The 23,757-nt window shown below is 54.1% G+C and overlaps 8 protein-coding genes across 8 annotated transcripts; 3 read left to right on the top strand and 5 right to left on the bottom strand.

Annotated features, from left to right (window-relative positions):
- Positions 1-1,576: 1,576 nt before the first annotated feature.
- On the bottom strand, positions 1,577-3,899 carry CLAFUR5_12010 (tRNA-dihydrouridine(47) synthase [NAD(P)(+)]; the record flags this gene model as incomplete). The annotated part of the gene is made up of 2 exons (XM_047911158.1): positions 1,577-1,664; positions 1,717-3,899. The coding sequence occupies 2 exons, from the start codon at positions 3,897-3,899 to the stop codon at positions 1,577-1,579; spliced, it is 2,271 nt and encodes a 756-aa protein (XP_047766961.1).
- Positions 3,900-4,276: 377 nt separating this feature from the next.
- CLAFUR5_12009 (uncharacterized protein) lies at positions 4,277-5,194 on the top strand (the record flags this gene model as incomplete). Its single annotated transcript, XM_047911157.1, has 4 exons — positions 4,277-4,432; positions 4,486-4,620; positions 4,671-4,774; positions 4,828-5,194. The coding sequence occupies 4 exons, from the start codon at positions 4,277-4,279 to the stop codon at positions 5,192-5,194; spliced, it is 762 nt and encodes a 253-aa protein (XP_047767368.1).
- Positions 5,195-5,526: 332 nt separating this feature from the next.
- Positions 5,527-9,352, bottom strand: CLAFUR5_12008 (Intracellular protein transport protein uso1; the record flags this gene model as incomplete). Its single annotated transcript, XM_047911156.1, has 2 exons — positions 5,527-8,931; positions 8,990-9,352. The coding sequence occupies 2 exons, from the start codon at positions 9,350-9,352 to the stop codon at positions 5,527-5,529; spliced, it is 3,768 nt and encodes a 1,255-aa protein (XP_047767369.1).
- A 516-nt stretch (positions 9,353-9,868) lies between these two features.
- Positions 9,869-13,192, top strand: CLAFUR5_12007 (5'-3' exoribonuclease 2; the record flags this gene model as incomplete). Its single annotated transcript, XM_047911155.1, has 2 exons — positions 9,869-10,575; positions 10,681-13,192. The coding sequence occupies 2 exons, from the start codon at positions 9,869-9,871 to the stop codon at positions 13,190-13,192; spliced, it is 3,219 nt and encodes a 1,072-aa protein (XP_047767372.1).
- An 859-nt stretch (positions 13,193-14,051) lies between these two features.
- On the bottom strand, positions 14,052-15,662 carry CLAFUR5_12006 (uncharacterized protein; the record flags this gene model as incomplete). The annotated part of the gene is made up of 1 exon (XM_047911154.1): positions 14,052-15,662. One exon carries the CDS (start codon positions 15,660-15,662, stop codon positions 14,052-14,054), a length of 1,611 nt encoding a protein of 536 aa, XP_047767373.1.
- A 796-nt stretch (positions 15,663-16,458) lies between these two features.
- On the bottom strand, positions 16,459-18,095 carry CLAFUR5_12005 (Forkhead box protein K2; the record flags this gene model as incomplete). Its single annotated transcript, XM_047911153.1, has 2 exons — positions 16,459-17,175; positions 17,232-18,095. The coding sequence occupies 2 exons, from the start codon at positions 18,093-18,095 to the stop codon at positions 16,459-16,461; spliced, it is 1,581 nt and encodes a 526-aa protein (XP_047767370.1).
- A 1,807-nt stretch (positions 18,096-19,902) lies between these two features.
- Positions 19,903-21,534, bottom strand: CLAFUR5_12004 (uncharacterized protein; the record flags this gene model as incomplete). The annotated part of the gene is made up of 3 exons (XM_047911152.1): positions 19,903-19,953; positions 20,040-21,137; positions 21,193-21,534. The coding sequence occupies 3 exons, from the start codon at positions 21,532-21,534 to the stop codon at positions 19,903-19,905; spliced, it is 1,491 nt and encodes a 496-aa protein (XP_047767371.1).
- Positions 21,535-21,828: 294 nt separating this feature from the next.
- On the top strand, positions 21,829-23,586 carry CLAFUR5_12003 (uncharacterized protein; the record flags this gene model as incomplete). Its single annotated transcript, XM_047911151.1, has 1 exon — positions 21,829-23,586. One exon carries the CDS (start codon positions 21,829-21,831, stop codon positions 23,584-23,586), a length of 1,758 nt encoding a protein of 585 aa, XP_047767376.1.
- Positions 23,587-23,757: the final 171 nt, after the last annotated feature.

Below are 23,757 nucleotides of genomic sequence, written 5' to 3'. Positions count from 1 at the left end.
TGCATACGGGAGTCCAGATATGGGACGCTAGAGAACACGAAGTCCTCTTGTCGTCAAGCACCGCACAACAAGTGGTCCACGTACCGACGTATGGACCAAGATGTGACCCTGGGTCCTGGAGACTGGGGACTGGAGACTGGGGACTGGAGACTCGTTGACGCTGACCACAACAACAAGGGTGGACGTACGCTCGATTGAGCTGTCTGAACCTCGCACGCCTCGCACCACAACGAGATCAACTCCATACCTTGTGCTGATAGGAACTTGGCCGGAAGCACCCGAAATGTCGCCAGCATAACGCCAGCATGCATATAGGAATAGGATCTTGCCATCCTTGAGTCGATACAGGCCGGACGCTGCTATCCCTGAAGCAGCTGTCTCCTCATTGGCAACTTGGACCTCGTCCTTCCTATTTGAGTTATCCGGGAGCACAACATCGAAGGTGGGAGGAGTAAGTGAGAGGTTACATCAACTGTAGCCTCGAACCCTCCGCTTGTCGACTCCAGAAAGTGCTCCAGTCCGTCGGATAGTGAAACATCACCACTGGGGGATGTGCGCACCCAACCCCGCGTGGAGTCTGACGACAAGCCGTCCGTGAAAGACGAGGGTAGGTCAGGGGAGCTTCCACGTGCTCTCTTGGTGTAACGTCATGGAGATGCGAACACAGGCATTTCACAAGACTTGACAGACGTCAAACCAGCAGCGATGTGGTTGTTGCTAACGCAGCACTGATGAAATCGACGTCAAGCTCATGTCGATCACAGCCACAGCAGTACACAGCATCATCAAGAGCTGCTCAACACACCTCATCAGGCTCCTATTTCGGCCGTCACGTCAAGCAGGACACGTCAACTCAGCTACCGTATTCTTGGGCTCATCGCGGTCGTAACGACACATCCACTGCTATCTCGGCTTGCGCTAGACTGACGACAGTACGCCTTGGCAAACAATGCTTCAGCGGCGATCTCGCTGATCATTGTCCACTAGATGCAAAGGTATTTCCGATGCGGTGACCGAGAACGACCCACCGCCCTTCGACTTCAGCCTGAATTCGTTAGCAATGCTTATTAAGACCTGGCTCGTCTTGGCAGAGACCTCACGTGCCTCTACACCGAGACATTGGGGACAGGCCTGACCTGCGAATTCAAAAGCCTGAACGTCGCCTGTAGCCAACAATGACACTGAGACGGGTGCAGGTAATGAGATGTATGGCGGGTGGAAAGGGTGAGGAAGGGGATATCACGCCTATTCACGGCTTTTGCTATGGTATAGCTGAGACTGCATATATTGCGAGCAGCAAGGCTTTCTGGACCGACTTCGTCTCACAAAAATGGTCAGATTGAGTGTCTACCGTGGAGAGCACCGCCGGGTGCCACAGCCGTTGCAACCTGGCTTTCTCTGCCCGGCCAGACTCGCGGTCAGTTGTCGACCCTGCTTCAGGGAACCAGGTCAGTATCTCAAACCACGAACAACGAGCCGCAGCTTCGCCAGGATGATGAGCCCTTCGTGAGCAGCGGAGCCGTTGCTCAGGGACATGGTTCCACCAGATCGCGTACTCGAAGCACCGTGAGAAGCTTTATCCCTCGGCCTCAATCTCGTAGCTGTTTGACTTGTGCTTCGGCTGGAACTGGAAGTCCTTGTGTGCGGGACCCAAGAACATTTCACTGAAAAACGGTCAGCAGGGGTTTCAAAGCACACCTCAAGAGTTGAACATACCTGATCTTGATCCAGTCCTTGTAGTTGCCACTGCTGAGCAGCGTCTCCAGCTCACTCCTGCCGCGGAATGCAGGTGGACGATCGCCGAACTTTGGTGGCAGGTACTCCAGCAGACCGATTGGCACATATCTGCAGCTGAAGCTCAGCCACTCCAGTAAGAATCTCCTGACATTACCCACACCGATCTCATCAGATCCCCAGTATTCCAGACCATTGCGGCAGAACTTCTCAATGTAGCCGAGACGTTCGGTGGCGGACTTATCAAGGTATTGATTTGACTGGATCTCTTCGAAGATCCATGGCTTCACGAGAGCACCTCGACCGATCATGGCGCTGTCTACGCCTGCGTGCTCCATTTGGTTGTTCCAGTCAGCGTGGGAGAGAATGTCTCCATTGCCGCAAAAGTATGGCATGCCGTCATTTGTAGCTGGAAGGTCACGAGCGTCCGGCTCGCGAGAGGTGTCAGTGGCATCAGCACGCTCCGCTTTCAACTTCTTCACGAGGCTGGCACATTCAGCAATGTATTCCCAGTCGGCACTACGAGTGTAGCGTTGCTGACGAGATCGTCCGTGCAGGGTGATGGCTGCGACACCAGCTGGGCCTAGGTTGCCATCTTGAGAATCGAGACCTCCCATGATGAGACGCTGGCAGAGCTTGTCGGCGTTGGGTGCTTTGTCTTTCGTTCCCATGCGGATCTTGACAGTGATGGGTACCTCGCCAGATACAGTGTTCATGCCACGCAGAATCTTCTCCAGCTTACCAGGTGCATCGAGCAACGCTGAGCCGGCACCTTGTCTGAAGACGAGATCGATAGGACATCCGCAGTTTAAGTCGATGGCACGTAGATTAGGCAGCAGACTAGTGAGCGCTTCCGTTGTCTTGACAGCTAGCCATGGCTTGTTGCCAGCAATCTGAGCGCCGAAGCGTATGTCCTTGCTGTTATCGTAGTCGTGAACGACATTCTTTGGGTAGAATGCTGGTGGGGCGAGTTCAGATTCGTGGGCTTTCATCAATGCCCATTCTTGATTTTCTCCTTGTAGCAGCGGCAGGCCCATGGCCATCTCTGACCAAGTGATCTGCGCACCAAGCTCGACGCAAAGTCGCCGGAATGGCAGGTTGCCCTGTGTCGTCAGCGGTGCCAGTACTGGAGTTTCTGGCCCATAGTATAGTCGTCGCTTCTCGGAAGGTCGTGGCGGTTGTTCAATGTAGTTGGCGTTGTTGTCCTTCTTCTCATCATCGCCGTTGGTAGCATTGCCATTGGAGTGCGGCTTCTTGCCTTCATCTCCAAATGTGTACTTCTCCAGCCATTTCAGATACTTCTCAGACTTTGGTGTGGGCCGCTTCTTCTTTTTCAATGTGATCTTGTCCTTGTAGTCAACCGTATTCACAATGCCATTGGCGGATTCCCAGTCTTCGTCCTGCTGCTGAGCTTGATCGTTACCCTTCACCTCACCGTCTTCTCCTCGAATGAGCTGAACCAATTCCTTCCTGCCATCTTCATGCTCAACCTCTTTGGAGTGACTGCCAGCGAACCTGCATCGCCAGCCAGCCTTACATCTGCCCTTCACTTCGAACACAGGACATGTGCCATCGTTGAAGGTCTGCAGATCTTCCCGCTTGCCGTCCTTGAGATACTTTCGGATATCGTGCGCGTGCTTACACTTCTCGCCGAACGAGCATGTGATGGGTGCAAACTCGCTTGCCGTCTGCCTCGATCTGCACAGCTCAATGGCATCACGCGAGCTGCCGAACTGCCGACTCTTGTTCTGTCCACCCTTGGTCTTCTGTCCTCCTCTACCAGCCGCCTGTCCTTGGCCAGAGTCGCGCGCATCCCGTCCTTCCGCTGCATCATCGTCGTATTGCGCATCACTCCAATTACCCTTCCCAACCTGAATCAGATATTCCTTCTTGATCGGTGCCACGCCCTTCATTCGCTCTGTCTGATCGGGAGATGAGCCATTGGTCGCCGATGTCGTTTCCGAATCAAGTTTCACGCGCTTAGCGGGAGACTCTCCAAATTGATTTGCTGGCTGGCTATCATCGGGCTTTCCATGACGCTCGATCTTTTCTGCTTTGGTTGTTGCCGAGTCGCCTGGTAGAGGTTCGGATTGTGGATGGTTGTTGGGATCTGGCTTGGACTGCAGAGAGACGGACGGCTCGAGCGGGTTGCCTGCGTCAGCCATGGTAGTCGCGGTGCAGTGTGTTTTGACCTTGATGAGCATCAGGTGCCTTACATGAAATGTTCGCTATCGATAATTCACTCGCTTAGGTAATATACCTGGAGCTCGTGCCTCTCCAGTGACGTAGCCCTGCCACGCAGCAAAGTTCAATCTTGGTTTCGTGTCCAGACATCCACTGACTTCCCTTCAAAACACGACAGCGACACAACTCTTCGTCTTCCTAGCAACGACTGTCCTCGCCCTACGGACCACCGCGAGCCTCAGATACCACCGCACACCTGCGACACCTACACCGAAACAGGACCCCTCAGCACTCCAACGCGTTCCACCTGCACGCAGCAGGTAACTACATAGGCCATGACGCTCTATTACAGTTTGGTATGTATTCGGTACCCACGGCATCCTCTGCCTCTGCCTTGTTTCCTCTACTGCTCCATCACCTGTCAATACCACTCGACATTCTCCCAGCAGCTGCACAACAACAAGATACGTGTACCATAAACGACGCAAACATGGCCAGCCTTATCTACGCTCCGGTCCTGCCGCACACCACAGTGCTCAAGGAGTCTTACTGACACACATTGTTTAGGTGTTCGCACTCCTCGTCTTCGAGATGGTCGTCTTCATGTCGCTCATCGTCCCGCTGCCCTTCAAAATCAAGCGCGGACTCTTCACCTTCATATCCGAGAATCCGCTTATAGCCAAGTTACAATACGGCTTGAAAGTACGTCGTGCAACACTGAGAGAATCCGGGCATGCGCTAAGCCCCCACAGATTACGTTCATCTTCATCCTGATCCTGTTCATCGACAGTGTCAACCGCGTATACCGCGTCCAGGTTGAGCTGTCACAGGCCAAGTACCAGGGCGGAGCAGCTGGGTAAGCAGTGTCAACCACATCCTACCTGTTGAACTCTCTAATTCAATACGTAGCGCTGTCGCCGGCGGTGAGCGCATGGAGGTCCAAGCCCGCAAGTTCTACTCCCAGCGCAACATGTACCTTTGCGGCTTCACCCTCTTCCTCTCCCTGATCCTCAACCGCACCTACATCATGATCCTCGACACTCTCCGCCTCGAGGAGGAGCTCAAGACTTACAAGGGCGAGGGTGGCAAGAAGGGCAGCTCTGGTCTCGGCGAGGCCGGCGAGGCCGGCGAGATCGGTCGTCTGAAGAAGGAGCTTGCTAAGCGTGACCGCGACATTGAGACCATCAAGAAGCAGAGCCAGGGCCTGAGTGATGAGTACAACCGTCTTGGTGATCAGGTCTCCACAAACGACAGCGTTCCAAAGAAGGACCGATAGATCAGTCAACAAGGACGGGTAGCGCCAGAGACCGAATGATATAACGGCTGGAAGCGAGGAGTCAGTGAAATATGAGAGAAATGGGCGGCGATGGAACGTGCATGGGATAGAGCACACGATGAAAGCATTGATGATGCAGTGAAAGGGACAAAGCAGTGATATAGAACTGCTCCATGTACTGTATCGATAGAAACAAGAATTGATTGGACACTAGAAACTGATGCCTCCTGTCACATACATTGAAGTGTGATTAGAGACTGCCGCGCAACGTACGAGTGTCGAAAAAAGGTCCTGTTTGTTTGTACAAGCATCCATCTATCTCCACCTCATCACTACTCCTCATCGTCGTCCTCGTCCTCGTCTTCATCTTCATCTTCCTCCTCCTCATCCGTGACGTCCCCACCCAACTCCTTGACCTTCTCCTTGTACGCATCCCGCTTACTCTCAATATCCGCCATAAGCAACAACATACTCTCCAGCTCCTCCTTCGCCGACTCCTCACTCTCCTTTGCCTCCTTGAGGTCCGCCTCGACCTTGGCAAGTTTCTGCTTATCCTTCTCACTAGACTTCGCATCACTCGATGCATTTTCCGCTGCCTTGGCCTTCTCCTCGGCGGCCTTGGCTCGATCATCAGCAGCTTTGAGTCTGTCGAGGGCGAATTGGAGGTCTTCCTCTGCGGACTTCTGGCCTTCTTTCGCTTCCTTGAGTTCGGTTTCAAGGGCGGCGAGTTTCTCTTGCTCGGCCTTGAGGGCGTTGTTGTTGGCTTTGGCTTCTTTAAGCTCCTTTTCAAGCTTGTCGAGTTTCTCCTGCTCAGCCTTGTCGGCTTTGGCACCTTTACCGCCCTTGCCTGCTGGTCCGGCGTTCTTGCTCGCTGCTACAGCTTTCTCTACGGCTGCTTTCATCTTCTCTTCCGCAGTCTTCTGGGCCTCCTTGGCTGCTTTGAGTTCTGCTTCGAGCTTTTCGAGCTTCTCCTTGTCGGCCTTGATGGGCTTCGCATCTTTGCTAGCCTTCTCCGCCGTCTTTGACTTCTCTTCGGCGATCTTGGCCTTCTCCTCTGCCGACTTTTGGGCATCTTTCGCCGCTTTGAGGTCTGCTTCGAGTTTGTCGAGCTTCTCCTTGTCAGCCCTGCTGGGCTTGGCGTCTTTGGTGGCTTTCTCTGCAGTCTTCAGCTTTTCCTCCGCCGATTTGGCGCTCTTCTTAGCAGTCTCTAGTTCTTCTTGCGCGGCCTTCAGCTTAGCCTCTGCAACTTGTGTCTTTTGTTCCGCGGACGAAGTGGCATGCTTGGCTGCCTCCAGCTCTTTCTCAAGATCGGCAAACCCAGCACGCTCGGTCTTGAGCTCTTCCTCTTTGCCAGCGACATCGTCCTTGAGCTCGCTGACCTGAGACTTGAGCCTTTCGACCTCTTCGTTGGTAGATTCGAGCGCGGCCTGAATCTCTTCAAGCTTAGCCTCGGCAGCGGTGGCCCTCGCTGTTGCCGTTTCCAGACTATTTTGTGCTGCATTGTGCTGCGCTTGAAGATCTTCAAGCTGCTTGCTAACGTCGCGCTCACGTTTGACGAGATCGTTGTGCTTCCCTGTGATGCTCTCGAGCTGTTGGCGGGCATTATTGTGGCCACTTTGCTCTGTACGATGAGCGTTCCCAAGTTCCGCGATCTTTCGTTCGAGTTCCTGCACCTTTTGAGCAGCCGCAGCTTCCCTCTCGCGCAGCTTTGCTTGAACGTCATGCTCAGCATCTCGGCGAGCGTTTGTCAAAGCATGCTTGTGCCTTGCCTCGAGCGTCTGTTTCTGCTGCTCGTGGTCCCTTTGCACCTTTTGTGCTTCATTCTCATGCCCCTGCTGCATAGCTTGGTTGATCTTTTGTAATCTTACCACCTCAGCCGTCGCAGTCTGCACCTCTTTGGCCACTGCCATGCGATCTTGCTCGGCTTTCTGGCTTGCCTCTAAAGCTTCTTGCTGGGTCTGAGCAAGTGCATCCTTCGCAGCTTGAATCTGTTGGCGCAAGTCATCAAGGACATCACGGTCTACGCCAGCCTCGGACGCAGAAGCTGGCAAGACCTCAACACCAGGGTCTTTGTCGATGGCCTTCCTCAAACGCGAGTACTCCACTGTGAATAGGTCGACGTACACTCGACTGAGTATGGTCTCGCTGGCCTCGTCGCTCTCAGCATCGAGGTCAAAGTCACGCACAACAGGCTGACGTCGGAGCTGCAAAAGCGCGTCCAGATACTTAGTCCGGCCGAGCTTCTGCTGCAGTAGAGGTGCCAGCGTGCGCCGAGAAATAGGTGAGTCTTTGGTGCTGAATTCATAGACTGTGCCCAGTAAGGTTGCTGCTAGCCCTGTAACGACAGGATCGCTTGGAGTCTTGACCAGCGCCACAAGTGCTTGGAGTAGACTCGAGCCTTCTGCTAAGAGGTTGTCGATGCCAGGGGCGAAGTCCCAAAGCAATGTGGTCAACAGACTGGCGTACGCAGCAGCGGTCCGCTCGTTGATCGGTGTCTGCAGCGATGCTTGAAGGTGAGAACCAAGTGATTGAATGGCAGTGATAACATCTTCTCCTTCGCTCTCGTTGCCCTCCTTTACCGCCGTTAATGCTGTCTTTGCCTCAAGGCTGTCGGCAACGAGATCTTGAACGATCCATGACGCATATACAACGCTATTTGCGTCGCTCTCCGACGGGTGTAGGAGTGCCATGAGGACATTCGCTGCTTCCTCATGCTCAGCATGACCAGCAGTCGCGCGCTGCAAGAAGTGTGCCTTTATTCTGTCGTGATTGGCAAGGTATGCTTGTACAAGTGCACATGAAGCCGCCCGTAGTGAAAGATCCGCCTGCGGCTGGTTGAGCGTCAGATCGAGGAGGCCCTCGATGATGTATGACCTCCGATTCTCTGTGCTGGCTCTCGCACTACCTCTGTTGCCAAAGCCGCTTTTCGGGCGTGTGCCGTTGGTCTGCTGTGGCTTTTGAGCTTGTTCTGCGTTGTGTTCTGCGTCTGCGGGTGTGATGACTGTCAGTGCTGCAAACTGTTCTTGCAGAGGTGGGTTCGATTCGATCAAGGCTGCGGTGCATCTCATTGCTGACGTTCGAATGCCGGGTGGAAGACCTGCCGAGAAGCTCAAATCGATCAATATCTGTGCTGTCCCAGCTCTGAAAAAGGCAGCTTGGTTTTGTGGAGTGCTCGATTCGCCAGGTGCGAAGAAGAATCTGAGCAGGTGCAGTAGTCCCACGGTTGACCGCTCCCTGTTCTGTGCAATGAAGCCAGCTTCTGTCGAGTCAGGAGGGAAGGCCTGCGTTAGGAGTTGCACGAGCTGTCCTACGCACCCCGACTCTCGGAACATGGTCTGGTTGCTTCCTGACCCTCGAATCAGATTGGCAAGCAGACTCAGGCAGTCTTGCGTTGTGATGCCCGCCTCTGCAAATCCGCCTTCCAGCTGTATCAGTGAGAAGACTTTGCCAAAGACATCCTCAAATGCAACAATCTTCCTCAGCTCTTCATTCGCTCCACTGGTCAGGTCAACCAGCAGTAGCAAGCCAGCGTTTCGCACAGCATCTCTTCCATCGTCCAGCACTCCCACTAAACGCGATATACCCAATGGTGCTGAAAGTATACATTCCTGCAATCGCTCGGGCCGGGCAGCACATATGGCAGACAGAATGTCGAGGGAGTGTTTGCGCGAATAGTAGTCGGCGGTCGGACTGGTGGGATCGAGCAGAGACAGCAGGAGGATTATGTTGTCTTGGCGCTGGCATTAGCTTAGCTCTTGCATCTATTGCGTGTCTATCACGTGCTACTGTACATACCATTGCGAACTCATCAGCCAGGAAGAAGGCGATCTCGTCGCCAGCCTCAGGAGAGTTGCTGTCTGGGTTGAACAACATCAACAACGTCTCCAACACCAGTCTGATGGTGTCGACATCGCCGCCTTCCGGCCCCTCGCGGTCCTGGCCTTTCGTCGATGCCGCCTCGCCGAGTCCATCTCTCTTGAGTGTTGCGATCAGCTCTCGCAGTGAGCCACTCGCGACCGAGGCAGGATACTGCTTGGCGAAACTGCGTAGTCCCTGTATCGCCGCTCTCCTGTCCTCCAACAGCGTCGCAGATTCTAAGCGACCGCATAACGTGTCTATCGTCGCAGTCGCCGTCTGCAGTGGTGGTGTTTTGAGCATCGTTCGTGTCCGCTGCCCGGAGGCAGACTCGTCGTTATCTCATGCCCTGCTAGATGTACACGTGGTCGCAGTATAATGTCGCGTGACGACCAGCTCAGTGGGGCAGTAATATGCTGCTGTATTGGTTCAGCGCGTTGTGATGCGAACATCTAACATTTCCTGCATGTTGTCCTTTAATGCTGGAGCTCGCAGATCTCAGGGTCCCCATGCCTGCTATTCTCGGCTAGTCCGCTTGCAGGGGCGGGTCCAAGCCGCGCCCGTCAGCAGGAAGTTGCGACTTCGATTCTGCGCGCCTTCTCTTTCCACCGCATCACGCGCCGGCAGCAAGTCAACCCCTCTGTCAGGCTGGAACCATCATCGCCACTGCCATACTCATCAACAATTCTGCGTAAGAGGGGAGGAAAGGATCTTTTCATTCACGGCGACTCGACGAACGACAGCACGCGACGATCCTGAGAGTCCATCTTTGATTAACCATTGTTCACCTAGTATTACCACCTTCGATTCTCGCCCCATATGGGTGTTCCAGCGCTGTTCCGATGGCTCAGCAAGAAGTACCCGAAGATCATCTCACCCGTGGTTGAGGAGCAGCCGCAAGAGATCGAGAACCCAGATGGCACAACCACCAAGATCCCCATCGATGCGCGAGGGCCGAATCCGAACAATGAAGAGTTCGACAACCTGTATCTGGATATGAACGGTATCGTGCACCCATGTTCGCATCCGGAAGACCGCCCGCCGCCGGCCAACGAGGAAGAGATGATGATAGCCATCTTCGAGTACACTGAGCGCGTCGTGAACATGGTGCGCCCGCGGAAACTGCTCATGATCGCTGTCGACGGTGTTGCGCCTCGTGCCAAGATGAACCAGCAGCGAAGTAGACGTTTCCGCAGTGCGCAAGAAGCCGCCGAGAAGGACGCTGAGGCAGCTGAGTTCCACAAGCGCATGATCGCAAATGGCGAGCGCGGTGCAGATGGTGATGGCGAAGAGTCCAACCCTAAGAAGACTTGGGATTCCAACTCCATTACCCCTGGCACACCGTTCATGGATCTCTTGGCTGCTAGTCTGCGCTACTGGATCAGCTATAAGCTCACCACCGATCCCGCATGGGAGAAGATGAAGATCATCATATCTGATGCCACAGTTCCCGGTGAAGGTGAGCATAAGATCATGAACTTCGTCAGGTCTCAGCGCAGCTCGCCGGACCATGACCCAAACACGAGGTAAGCCTAGCTTTTTATATCCCTTTGCCGCTTCAGCTTCAGCTTTCGCCGCGTGAGATGTGCTTGGTGTATGGACGTCTACCAGAACTATGCTGACAATAACAGACATGTCATCTACGGTCTTGACGCAGATCTTATCATGTTGGGTCTTGCTACCCACGAGCCTCACTTCCGTGTCCTACGAGAGGATGTGTTTGCCAACGATACGAAGCCCGGACATTGCCGGAAGTGCAATCAGCCTGGCCACATTGCCGCAAACTGCCAGGGAAAGCCGAAAGAGGAAGACGACAGGGTCGTGAAACCATTGAAGCCGTTCATCTGGCTGCACGTTGGCATATTGCGGGAATATCTGGCAGTCGAGATGAGCGTGCCAAACCAGGGCTTCAAGTTCGACCTTGAAAGAGCTCTGGACGATTGGGTGTTCATGTGTTTCTTTGTCGGAAACGATTTCCTGCCACATTTGCCATCATTGGACATCCGAGAGGACGGTATCGATACACTGATTGCTATATGGCGTGACAATTTGCCAGTCATGGGCGGCTATGTCACGAAAGATGGTCATGTGGATCTCGCAAGGGCACAGCTTATTCTGGGAGGTCTGGCCAAGCAGGAAGATGCCATCTTTAAGAGACGACGAGAGGGAGAGGTTAGAGCCGCTGAAAAGCAGAAACAGCGTGAGCAACGAGACCAGCGCAACTCCAACAAGCGAGCACGATGGTCGAACAATGGTGCTCCTACCGGCTTCGATGAAACTGTCGTCAGGAGAGGCGCTCGTGGAGGCATTATCAGAGGAGAAGCTGCGCCAGATCCAAACGCATTGCCTACATTCAAGCCAGGCCAAGCGCAGACAATGAACGACCCGCGCTTCCTCACCCATGCTGATGTCGTTGGCGGGAAGTCAAATTCAGACAACAAGTCAGCTGCTGCCGCATTGAAGGAGCAGTTGATGGGCAGCAAAAAGCCAGCAGACAACCAAAAAGCGGAGCTTGATGCTCTTTTCGCCGGCTCGAGCGGTGGTGCTCCGGAGCCTGTTCTGGGTAAACGACAGCGAGACATGATGGACGATGCTGCAGCAGACGAGGCAAGCTCGGATCCATCGACACCTGGCCGCAACACCCCCAACAGGGAGATTGCGGATCCTCTGAACAAAGGTACTTCGGGTGCGCTTGGCGGCAACTCGAAAGACGACGAAAATGGCATGCCAGAAGATACAGTCAAGCTGTGGGAAGATGGCTACCAAGGTCGATACTACGAGCAGAAGTTCCATGTCTCGCCCGAGGACATCGAATTCCGCCACAAGGTTGCACGCAGCTATGTCGAAGGTCTAGCCTGGGTGTTACTGTACTATTTTCAAGGCTGCCCCTCGTGGACATGGTACTACCCATACCACTACGCACCTTTCGCCGCGGATTTCGTCGACATGGAGAAGCAGGTCGTCAAATTCGAGAAAGGAAAGCCCTTCCATCCATACGAGCAGCTGATGGGTGTCATGCCAGCGGCTTCCAACCACGTGCTTCCGAAGCCATTCCACCCACTCATGACGGACGAGGACAGTCCGATCAAGGAGTTCTACCCTCTGGAATTCGAAGTTGACTTGAACGGCAAGAAGTTCGCCTGGCAGGGTGTCGCGCTGCTACCCTTCATCGACGAAAAGAAGTTATTGGATGCCATGGCCACCAAGTATCCGATGCTGACAGACGATGAGAAGCGGCGAAACGGTTTCGGTGAGGAAGCACTCATTTTCAGCACGAAACACCCACTGTACAACGACGTTGTTGCCAACTTCTACGGCAAGAAGGCTGGCACACCAAAGCTCAAGATGAACGCTAAGGTATCCGAAGGCCTTTCAGGCAAGATCACGAAGAACGAGGACTACATTCCGAACTCGGAGCTCACCTTCCCCTTCGAGAGTGATGATCAGGACGAATTCACAAGCCTGGACACGGATGAGAGCGTCAAGGTGCACTATCACATGCCCACGTTCAACAGCATACACAAGTCCATGCTCCTACCCGGCATCAAGTTCAACGAGCCGGTACTGGACTATAACGATGTCCAGATGACACGCAATCGAGCAGAGAAGAGCGGCCGCAGTCACGGTGGCGTACAGCTTTCACAAGGTGGTGACAGATCAGACGGCCGTCGCATGAACTTCGCCGCACGAGACGATCCACGGGGCGGCAATGATCGCAACAACGGCCATGGCCACGGAAATGGCTGTGGTGCGAATGGCGGTTACGGTCGAGGCGATCCTTACTCTAGCAGAGCAGCTGAAGCCTTCGGCAACCTTCCACCACATCTTGCTGCACAAGCTGCACAGCACGGCTACGGACCACCTGGCGGTGGACAGGATCGGTACCCACCTCCTCAGCCTCCACGTGGCTACCCGCCGCAGCAAGGCTACCCGCCTCAAGGTTACGACCGGAACCGAGCACCCCCGCCACCACAGCATAACGGGTATGGTGGACGCGGTGGCTACAGCGGTGGCTACGGTGGTGGTCGAGGAGGAGGAGGAGGAGGATATGGAGGTGATAGCTATCGGGGTGGGGATTACAACAGTGGCGGATATGGCGGAGGCTCGAACGGTTATGGTCGTGGCGGAGGCCGACGCTATTAGGCGCGCAAGATATCTGTATGAGTAGTAACTTCGCAGAAATCACCATGCGCTCACGAAAGCGCTTCATTGCGGTCTTTTTGTCTGCTTTCCTCTCATCGTGCTCAACCAGCTTTGTGGTGCCTGAGGCAACTAGTGTTGAGGTAGTATGCTGAAAAAACTGATGGGACAGCACCCGCTGCTTCAACCCAGGTACTATTGGTTTGGCTCTCATGTTATATAGGTGTCATCCGTCATGCCTAGTTAATGTCTGCGAGCTGATCGAGAAATTGGAGTGGTTATGTGGATACTCGTCGTATCTCCCCCAGTTGGACATAACACCAACGCTATCTGCACATCAGAAGCCACCTGATCGACATCTGAGCAAGGTGTTGCGAGATCAATTTCAGTAATCCGCACTGCAATGGACCAGTGCACAAATGCACACACGTTCGGGACATTGCGACAGCAGTAGAGGACACTAAGACAACAGGTAGATAAAGTGCGATATAGCTTTCAAACGTTCTGAACAAGTAGATACTCAACTAAGACTACAACCATGTAAAAGCTCTGGCGAGGATACCGTAGCTTTCAGCTAAGCTAGTAACCACGTCCCTGAAGGGCACGTAATATGCCTCCCCGCGTGCTCTTGCGCTGTGCTGAACGGCCATCCGTGAAGGCGTTGGCTTCGGGTCGAAGCTCTGGAGGGGATGGAGGTATGGATGATCGTGAGCGCTGTGTCTAGAGACCTCGCATAATAGGCGGCACAAGCTCATCGAGGCAGTCCACAACGGCTTGCCGGACGTAAGGTGCCACCTCTCGGTCCTCAGCGTTTCGTGGCGCGCATGTCGCCAACGTTCGATGGAGAGAGCAATGAATCCCCTCAAACATTCTTGACAGCCGGCTGTGTGTCCTGCCCAAAGAATATCACATGCACCGTGATATCGTCGCGGACATATCGGCTAAGTGGCGGCTGGACCGAGACAACACCTGTGAAGAGGTTCCGTCGCTTGCCACCGAGGGCATTCTTGATCAAATGTATACCACAATTCTCGTCCTCCACCACGAAGTGCTTGGGCGACACTCGCCACTTCAAGCATTTCTCGTCTTCGTCATAGTATGTGTCCTCATCGGCGGATGAGTCTACAGGCTTCTTGATCCCTGGTAGCTGCGGTGGGCCACCTCGACCAAGGAAGTCGGCCACAGACAGACTCTTCTTGGCTTGATCCAGGAAGTTTGTTGGCTTGTTCTTCTTGAGCCATGCGTTCACGCATGTCACCGCATCTTCGGAAGACATCTGATCCCAGAGCCCATCGCTCGCCATGATGAGAAAGTCGGGGTGCTCACCAGTCTGCACTTTGGTCTCCATAACCTCAGGTTCGGCGGTCAGATAAGGCGGAGTCTTGATCATGCGGTCTGGTCTAGGCGAAGGACCCCAGAACTTATCATGAGCGAGTTTTGTAAGCTCCTGTGGCCACTTCCAGCGTGCATCACCGAAAGCTCGAGAGACTGCGATGCCGTGCACACGACCAGTCTCCGGGTCAACTACATCCTCGTCAGGGTGATCGCGTGCTAGTCGGGCGACCTCCTCCTCATTGAATCCGGTCTGGTCAACGGACATGACCTGCGCAACGTATTCAGATTTGCTTGCGTCCCATCTTCCAAGCACAGCCCTGGAGTCGCCAACGTTCGCAACTCGAAGGACTGATCTTACAGGGTCGTACAGTGCGAATAGTGCACAAGAACCAGAAAATGCAGCTGCACCACTCGCAACCATGTCGGCCAGCGGGCCACCAGTTCGTAGGAGCTTTCCCGCTTCATCGACGATGTCCTTGTCGAGCTGGATGAACGCCTTTTTGATCGAATCAATGACGTGTCTGTCATTGGGCACGTATGCTCGTTCCATGCATTTCGAGTCCCACAGCGCGCCGCCTACGATGGAAGGCAAGAAGTGTTGGAGCAGCTGTGCTGTACGAGGTCCAGCATGTCCATCGAAGATGCCCCACTCATCCCAATCCTTGGTCTGGTCATTGTTGAAGGTGTAGGCGCCACAACTCCAGGTGTCTTCGCAAGGCATATTCGACGGCAACTGGCTCGTATGCGCGACCGTCGTCGGTGTTACGGCATAGCCAGATCGAGTCTCCAGAAGTTCAGTTGCGGCCTCTACAGTCATCGGTGGTGCTTCTCGTGCTGCCAGTTCTTGCGTGCCAGCAACCATGACTTCGTGAGCCATTTCGAGGGCTTGTTCCTCTGAGACATCTTCGTAGTCAAGCGGGATGCTGACGGCCCAGCTGTACGCATATGCACCTAAGGCGAAGGAGGTAGCGGTCCATAGCACGGTGCTGAATATGCGTCGCCCACGGGCCGGTTTTGGTGCTGGCGGTTCTTGAAAGTATGTCTTGGGTTGGTCGTTGTAGTGGCGATTGAGCGGTGGTCTGGGTTGTTTGAGCCGAAGATGTCGACCAGCACTGGGCCGTATGCGCCGTGTCCACATGGCCCTCGGTCGGCTTGATGTTGTGTCGATGTTTTATTCTCGATCGATAGAAGTTCGCGATCAGGGAAGGCGCGTCGCACAAAATTGGCTCTCATTAGCACGGGTATGGCCGGAGCTAGGTCACGTCTGTATCTAGCCTGTAGGCTGCACATTAGATGAAACAGCCCGAGCCCTCCAACAGCAAGTTCTGGGTCGGACGCACTTCCGTTAGTTCTAGAACTAGCGCTGACGACTATCAAGCCAATCGATCAAGCCAATCGATCAAGCTCATCGGTCAAGGAGATATACTCGACTTCACCAAAGGACAGGGAAGATGAAGGAGCGGCTATGCTTTCCCTCTTGAGGCAGGCGATCGTGTTTGTCAGCGCCGCTCATGCAGAGCGAAGATGGCAAGATGGCACGATGGTTTCAGAAGGTTTCACAGGTACATGGACTACAAGCAGCAGTACTGATCGCTATCTATTCTTCACTTGCAATTTTGTACATCGAATCCTAAGTGCAAACAGCAAGATACACCACGCATTTTCCAATCAGGCAAACAGCAACCAAGCACCTCCTCTCGAGAACCAGACCATGCCACAACAAACCATCGCCGGTAGCATTGCTTCTCGCCAGCAACAAGCAAAGTCATTAGCAAAACTCGCACACCAAGCAGTACATCTTTTATCACCAAATCCTTCGTTCCATTGCCCACAGTAGTCGTCAACACTTGCGCGACCGCTAGTGATCATCGTCTCTCATGTCGCATTGAAGTCGTCGAAGCCCTCTGCCGTCATCTCGATCAGCACGTTTGCCATCAGAAGCCCGTGCCATCATCACGTTGAGCATGCGCCATGACAGCGGAAGGTAAGTTGTCATCAGTCATGAAGCTTGCTTCAGTCATGAGTGATGGCGTTGGCGTGTCCGGATCATGCTGCGGCAACTCAGGGTCATGGTTGCCAAACAATCCATTCGGGCCTCCGTTGTATGGGTCAAGTGGTAGGAACTCGAAGTTGTTGTAGTGCTTTTGTGCATTATCGAAGTTGAGTTCTTGGAGCTCCTCCATACTTGTGCCTGGTGGTGGGGTCTGTGGTGCCGACATGGGCAGAGGAGGGTACCCACATGGCTCGTCGACAAAGTATGGACTGGCACCTTGGGGTGTTGGTGGAAGCGGGTTGAAGCCTGGCTGTGGTGAGGCCTCCAGAGAGTGGGGGTGTGTGGAGTACGGACTGTATTGTGGTCCGTGGCGATGGCGGCGAAAACGGTGGCTACTGCCGGCCATTGGGAGCCCATGAACCCTCTGCTGTTGTTGCTGCTGTCGCAGGCGAGTAGCGTCTCTGGTCGCGCGGCCACCCTTTGCGCCCGATGCTTGACGGTTCAAAGCTGGAAAGGCGCGGCGCTCAGGCTTTCGCTTTGGGTCTTTGCGGTAGCGGGTGGTCGATATAACGCCATCACGAAGTGCTTCATCAGTCAGACGCCACAGGCTACCTTTCTTGGGTCCAGTGTGTTGGCCGTGCGGTACTCGTGCGAAGGCCTGGACATCAAGTCAGTACACGTCGCTCGCTACAAGTAAAAGCTCCTAGGACTTACCGCATTCATGGACAGATTATGCCTCACACTGTTCTGCCAGCCACGATTCTTAGGGTCTTTGGCCTTCTGGCTATGTTGCGACACCCACTCGTATAGCTCACGAAGTGACAACGTATAGCCCGGTGCCTCCTTCAAGCACTGGTAAAGTAGTTGAGCATAGCATGGATCAGCTGGGTCCGTGCTCTCGCCATCATTGTCGTCACAGAAGAGCTCTTCACGTGGCGGCATACTTCGCTCTTGCTGCTCCCATCCATTGGCCATCTCGTGATGGAAGCCATGTTGCGGATGGACAGGTGGATGGTGCTCAGGATAAACTTCGTGGAATTGCATTTGTTGATGCTGGTTGATTGGATGGGATGTCGGCATCATCTGGATGCCTAATCCTTCAGGGCCGTGCATACTGAAGCTGGGTGCTGGGTGAAAGTGATGCTGAGGCACCCAGTTCCCTGGATGAATCACATGCTGCTGATACTCCAAAGCCGGCACCTGCTGTGACAACGGCATAGTCGGCCAGGTCTGGAACGGATGCGTTGCAGTATTCGGGTCCGATACTGACGAAGATAGCGACCTATCTGAGGTCGTGGCTGGCGACGGATCGAAGTCAGACATGTCGTTGGTGGCTCCGAACTGGGTGGGTAGGCTTTCGAGTCCGAACAGGAGATTCATGTTGTCTGCCGACGACGCCTCCTGGCCTTGTTGATCGAGAGACCGCATGAAGTTGTCCCAGTCCTGATCACGGGAGTTGCATCGCTGGCCGTGAACATCCAGAGGCTGTGCTGTTGTCCCGACGTCACCCGTCGCGCTCGTCGGACCTTCGTGGTACGGCGGCCAAGTTGTCGGCTGTCGCTGGTGTACGTCGGCCATCTTGCGAATGTGCCAGAGGTAAGCGTTAGTTGGGGAAAGAGTTGGGCGTTAGATGTGTAAGTGAGACTCTGCGCCCAGGCGGATGGCTGCAGTTGCAACTGCAGGTTGCGAGGTATGGGTGACAGGCTTAGCGCTGGTAGCAGGCTGCGAGGGCGGAGCGGTGTGGTACGAAGCGAAAGTACTTCCACATCAAAGCAGGCCTTCGTGCTGCTTAACAATAGTCAGGCACGTGTGTCTGGTAACCTTGATGTAGAGGCTGTTGGAAAGTAGGGCGGAGAAAGAGTCAGAGAGAGAGACGTTAGCAAAGCCTACCGATGCAGACAGGCAGATATTTGGAAGTGGCCCATGTCACATATCGCGCGTGGATGCAAGAAACGCATTGTCGCGGCTGCACCCTTTGCTTTGGTCGTGCTGGCGCCAGCGCATGAGCGGCTCACATGGCATTGTTCGCGGCATGCCTTGCACGTCTGCGGGACAACAGGCCATTGTGAGCAGTATGAACAGCCTATGCATGTTCTTCTGCACACAAACAGATACTGATGATGAGTCCTGACAGCGGGCAATGGAGTCTTTGTCAGACAGCGCGGGCAGCAATGGACACCCTGGCCATGCGGCATGTACGGCTACAAGCCTCGTCGTCGGCGGTGCAAAGGACACCCGCAGACGGCACGCACAACATGCTGCTGGTTAGGTCATGCTTTTGTTGCACGATCATCCGCAGAGATGAGGACCTAGGAGGGCGGAGGCTCTATGCGGTTGGCCCATCTTGCACGGGAGACTCCCGCAAGCACACTAGTCGAGCGGATGATTGCAGTCTGCCTAGGCATGCGCACCCATGCTATGGTCGCGCAGCCAGGCGCGGCTCGCTCTCTACAGGGCCGACGTCCCCAATCGAGATGTCTAGGATATGAGGCATTCTAGAAGGAGTTCACGGGCACGGGCGTGGTATGCCGGCAATGCTCATCGGACCTTTTTTGTCATGCGTTTGAGATCGCTTGGCAGGGACAGCAAAGTCACAGAGGTTTGCCTTTTGCTTGCTTTCAGACCTGGCCAGAGGACAGCCGATGAGCTCATGGCGCTGGCAGCAATGCGAGCTCGGTGGTTGGCGGAGTAGGTTGCAGTTCATCAGCTGCTTGCGTGATGTGGTGTGCGAAGACTGGCAAGGCCTGAGAGCATTTGACGCGCCACTTCCCTGCGGCCATCCGCCATGCAGCTGTCGGCAGCCGCACGTGACGCCAACATCCCTGCTTACGATCTGTTGCGCACACCGACTGAGATGTTTCATATTGAAGTTCCATTGTTGAATTTCAACTGAAAGACGGTCGAAGGAACTACAAAGGTGCACAGATACTGCAGGTGTGGCAGTACGAGCATTTTGACACATGCCGTGTCCTGTGTGAGCCGCTTTAAGCATCACATTGGACGCTGCTGCGGCACACTGTGCAAGCTGTCAACGTGAGGAGTGGAGTCTTGGCGAACGGGTACAGCAGATGTCGTTCATATCCTGCTTTTGTATGAAAGTCTGCCTTCGATGATAGGTGGCGTAACAAGGGGTCGAGGGCCAATTGGTCCGCCCCAGCCAAATTCTGAGGAACTGTTCGTGCTACTTCGCCAGGATCTGTAACAGTCCTTGGTTGCGCAAGACTGATTCGCGGTGGCTGAGCTGCGAGGACAATGTTGTTCATGCACTTTTGGATCTGCATGTCCGTAATAGCTGCCCGTGAATCCATGGCTGAGTCGCTGGAGCGTCTTGACCCGCTGAGGGCAGTTGGACCACCATGATGCTGGTCAACGGCCCTGGTTCGTACTACTTTCTGTAGAATATCTTCTTGAACTGGAAGTGGAGTTGAAGAATACCCTATTCCAAGTGTCAATTTCAAGGGCTGTGACGGTGCCACCATGCAGTGTTCAGGGCGTCATGCACTCGTAGGGCCTAGAACATACCTTGTCAAAGCTGCTTTTGAAGCCACGCTCTCGCTTCGCGCTGTAGTCCCACTCCTTATCGACTATGCGAAAAGCAATGTCTTCGTATGGTGCACCCGCCACGAAGCGAATCAGGCACGTGTCGTCTTCTCCTGCCGGTGCGAACGTCTCACCACGTCTTCGGCCATTCTCGCGCTCTATGCGATAAGTCGGAGCTTTGGTTTTCTCTACCAGTTCAGGATAGAATATGTTGAATTTGTATCCTTGCACAACCTTTGGCGGGGGATTATCGTGATCGTAGTGAGTCTGGTTGTACTTATTCCACTCGTAGCCAAGCTGGACTCGATTGAAGTATTTTGGCTTCCGCGGCCGATGCTGCTCGGCCCATAGATGTCTGTTCTTGGTAACGACTTCTTCTTCCTGGGTGAACAACTCCTCATTCTCACCGAGTCCGCGAGCTACTTCTCGATCAAAAGCGGTATCTTTAGACGAGCTGCTGGTGCCATTGTCGCCTCGCAGACGCTTGGTAGCTGGCTCCAGGCTTGTCGATCCGGGAAACTCTCCAGTACGTTTGCGACCTGGCACATAGCCCATCTTCAGAACCTTGCGGCGATCGTCTGATATCCGCTGCGCAAACTCCTTCTCAGACATCGATTCGAGCGATTTGTCTTCTGGGCGCAAACGCAGAAGTGGCTCTGGGTCTAGTCCATGTCGATCGATATCAGTGGCATTGGCTTCACCTACATCTCGACTTTGCTGACCCGGACCATTGGAAGACGACCGAAGGCGAGCTTCCAAACGCGATTTGAGCGCAGCCGCTTCAACCGCTTGCTGTTTGCGCAAACCACCAATCCGGCTCTCTAGAATCGACTGCGAGACTTTCCTTAGCTTCGCCCTCGCCTTATAGGTGAGCAAACTCTTGAGCAAATGTTCCCAGTAGTCGGAATCGATTGGCTCGTTTGAAGATAGCTTCGTCCGGATTTGCTTCTCGAGCTTCTCGAGCTCTCCCAGGTTCTTGGGTCCAAGGAGTTTGTCCAGATCTTGCGCGACCGAGCCAACACCCCTGGCAGATGGCTGCAATTCGGCTTTTCGACGGTCTTTGCATATCGTCTTCATCATCTAGCAGCCTGTTAGCATCAGTAGACGATCGTCACGGCAGGTTGCGCAAACATACATTCCAGTAGTCCAGATTGCTCCTGCTCGATTCCAGTGTCACATACGTGTCAATGCCTTTTTCCAGTTCCGACAATTGCGCATCGTCTAAGCCTTCAAACACGCTCTCTGGGTCCACCAGGTCCAAATCTGCTTCGTCCACCTCACCGTCTAGTGGATTGCGATCGGGATCGATGACCGCCAAAGTCACGGCGAGCTGGTCTATCGGCTGCGCTCTTCCACCTTTTACCCGAATCGCGGCTTTCTTCTTTGCCTGTTGTAACACGAAGCGGTCTTCATCTGCGATCCATGCTGCCTCTTGAGCATCGGCGGAGCGCTTGCTGGGCACCGTGGAGCGTGACATGTCGCGGAGAGTGGAAATGTACGCCGTGCGACAGTGTGCGACGTTGGGGGGCTCCAGTAGTGTGTGAGTCGCGCTCAGAACGTGAGGCGTGGATTGAGACGAGTCGTAGAATAGTCGAGTGCAAACAATCGTCCTCGATCACAACCTGGAAGCCTTGGAGGTCAGATCTTCATTGCTTACCTAATTCATCGGTCCATCCCGTGCAGGGGCTAGCGTGTGGTGCTGCCTTCAACTTCAGCTTTGTTGGTTGGTTCGATGAACAGCGCGTGCCGCTCTACATCATGACCGCAGAGTATGGCTGGCGTGAGCACGTGGAAGTTGCTCGAGTTTGGGCAGGAACTTCCGCGTCTGCTCATCAAGACGCGTTTCAAAGACAATGGCTACAATATACAGCTCACAGATCTGAGCAGGATCTGGAGTGAGAGCTTGGAGCACGAAGACATTGTCAAGCGCGCGGCCGAGGAAGGTTGCAGCATAGATCCTAGCGAGAACGATCAGTATCAAATCTTGCTGGAGAAGATCGATGGAGCGATCAGTGGCGACAAAGGCTCGACCATCGAGCTACGATACGATGATGAGCAGCACAACAGCCTGAGTCTGGATCTATCAGCCCCGCTTCCCGGGTCTCTTCCCACGTTGAGCTGGTCGATTCAACTCAAGCAGCGCGATCAGTCCGATATTGCGAAGGACCTCGTGACACCATTATTACAACAGGCCAATCACCTTCGCCACCAAGTCCAGTTTCTCGTAGACGAGGTGGTAGCCAAAGATCGTGTGATAGCCAAGATCACAGATCGACTTGAATCGTCCGGAAATGATCTCACTACGGTATTTCCTGGGGTATCTAACATCAAAACGAACAGGAAACGCCCTCAGAGAGAGCAGCTTGCCGGCCATGTCAAAGGGCTGGCAGACTTCGATGAGGAGACATGGAGAGCATCGATAGCACCGAAGATCGACCACTTTGAAGTTTCACCGAATCTTTTGAATGACCTTTTGTCGGATCTCCCCGCTCCCGATAGCTCTGACTTCAACGAGAGCGCCAACGGAGAGTGGTGGAAGCGATTACAGCATGGAAATTGCGGCAAGATCCAGCATGAATCTCATGTTGTAGGTGATGAAGCAGGGAAGAGCCGACGGAGCGATTCAGCTCAAGCAAAGCTTTCCGTGAACCGAAGCACTGAAGACAAAGACTTTCGAAAGCAAGACACGCCGCCCCATCTCAGCCATAGATCTCATTCTCGAAACAGAAGTACCGCAACTTCACAAGACAGTGATGCGGCTCCGCGGATTGCCCCAGTTGCCCTTGCCGACGACGAGGAGACAGAAAATGAGGATGACCTGGACGCTGTTCCTAGTCGCACTTCCTCGTCACAGACAAATGGGCGATTACAGCAAGCAGCCAGCCAGAAGTCTGCTATAGGGTCAAATACTCCTCCATCGAAGCGCACGGCGAAGCTTGGTGCGATTGGTGGCAAGAGACAAAAGTCTGCCTCCCCAGAGCCGGCACAGGTACAGCGGCACGAAAGTCCACATCCATCCACCAGAGAGAAGACAAAGCTGGGTGCTTTCGGTGGTAAGAAGAAGCGAAGTGTGACACCAGAGACTGACGATGAAGAGCCCATCAAAACGCCACCCAAGCGAAAACCGAGGCTAGGGGTCTTTGGCGGACCGTCAAAGGAGTGTACCAGCGCTACTGAAGGGCAAGGGTTACAAGAACGGCGATTGCCAACGAAGAACAAGAAATTAGGCACCTTTGGTGGCAAGGGGCAGGGCTCGATCCAGCGAGATGAAACCACAGAACAAGCAGTGTCATCAACTACGTCTCCTGCGCAGCGCAAGCTTGGCACGATTGGAGGCAGAGCATCGACTCGAACCGTCGAGAGTCTCCCGCCCGCCGCCCAGAAGGTCGAGGAAGTGGACCAAGACGAGAAGCTTTCGGAAGAGCCAGAGGTGGACGAGACGCCAGAAGAACGAGCAAACAGGAAGCGAGAATTGCTGAGGAAGGAGATGCAAGAGAAGCATCCTGTAAAGAAAAAGAGGAAGTTCTGAGCATGAAGCCGTCTGGGATACTCATTTCACATGTTTGTTTCAGAGCGAATGTGATGATGATACTGCAACTGGGCAGGGATGCTTTTGGTGTCAGTCTGCCTGTTCTGGTAGCGCTTCCTAGGAAATTGTAAAGCAGTAGCATCAAGCAAACAAGATCAAAGACGGTTGTTG

This window comes from Fulvia fulva, chromosome 10, assembly GCF_020509005.1.
Source record: "Fulvia fulva chromosome 10, complete sequence".
Taxonomy (NCBI): Eukaryota; Fungi; Ascomycota; class Dothideomycetes; order Mycosphaerellales; family Mycosphaerellaceae; genus Fulvia; species Fulvia fulva.
The sequence above is the reverse complement of the archived record's forward strand: the minus strand, read 5'-3'. Positions and strand labels throughout refer to the sequence as shown.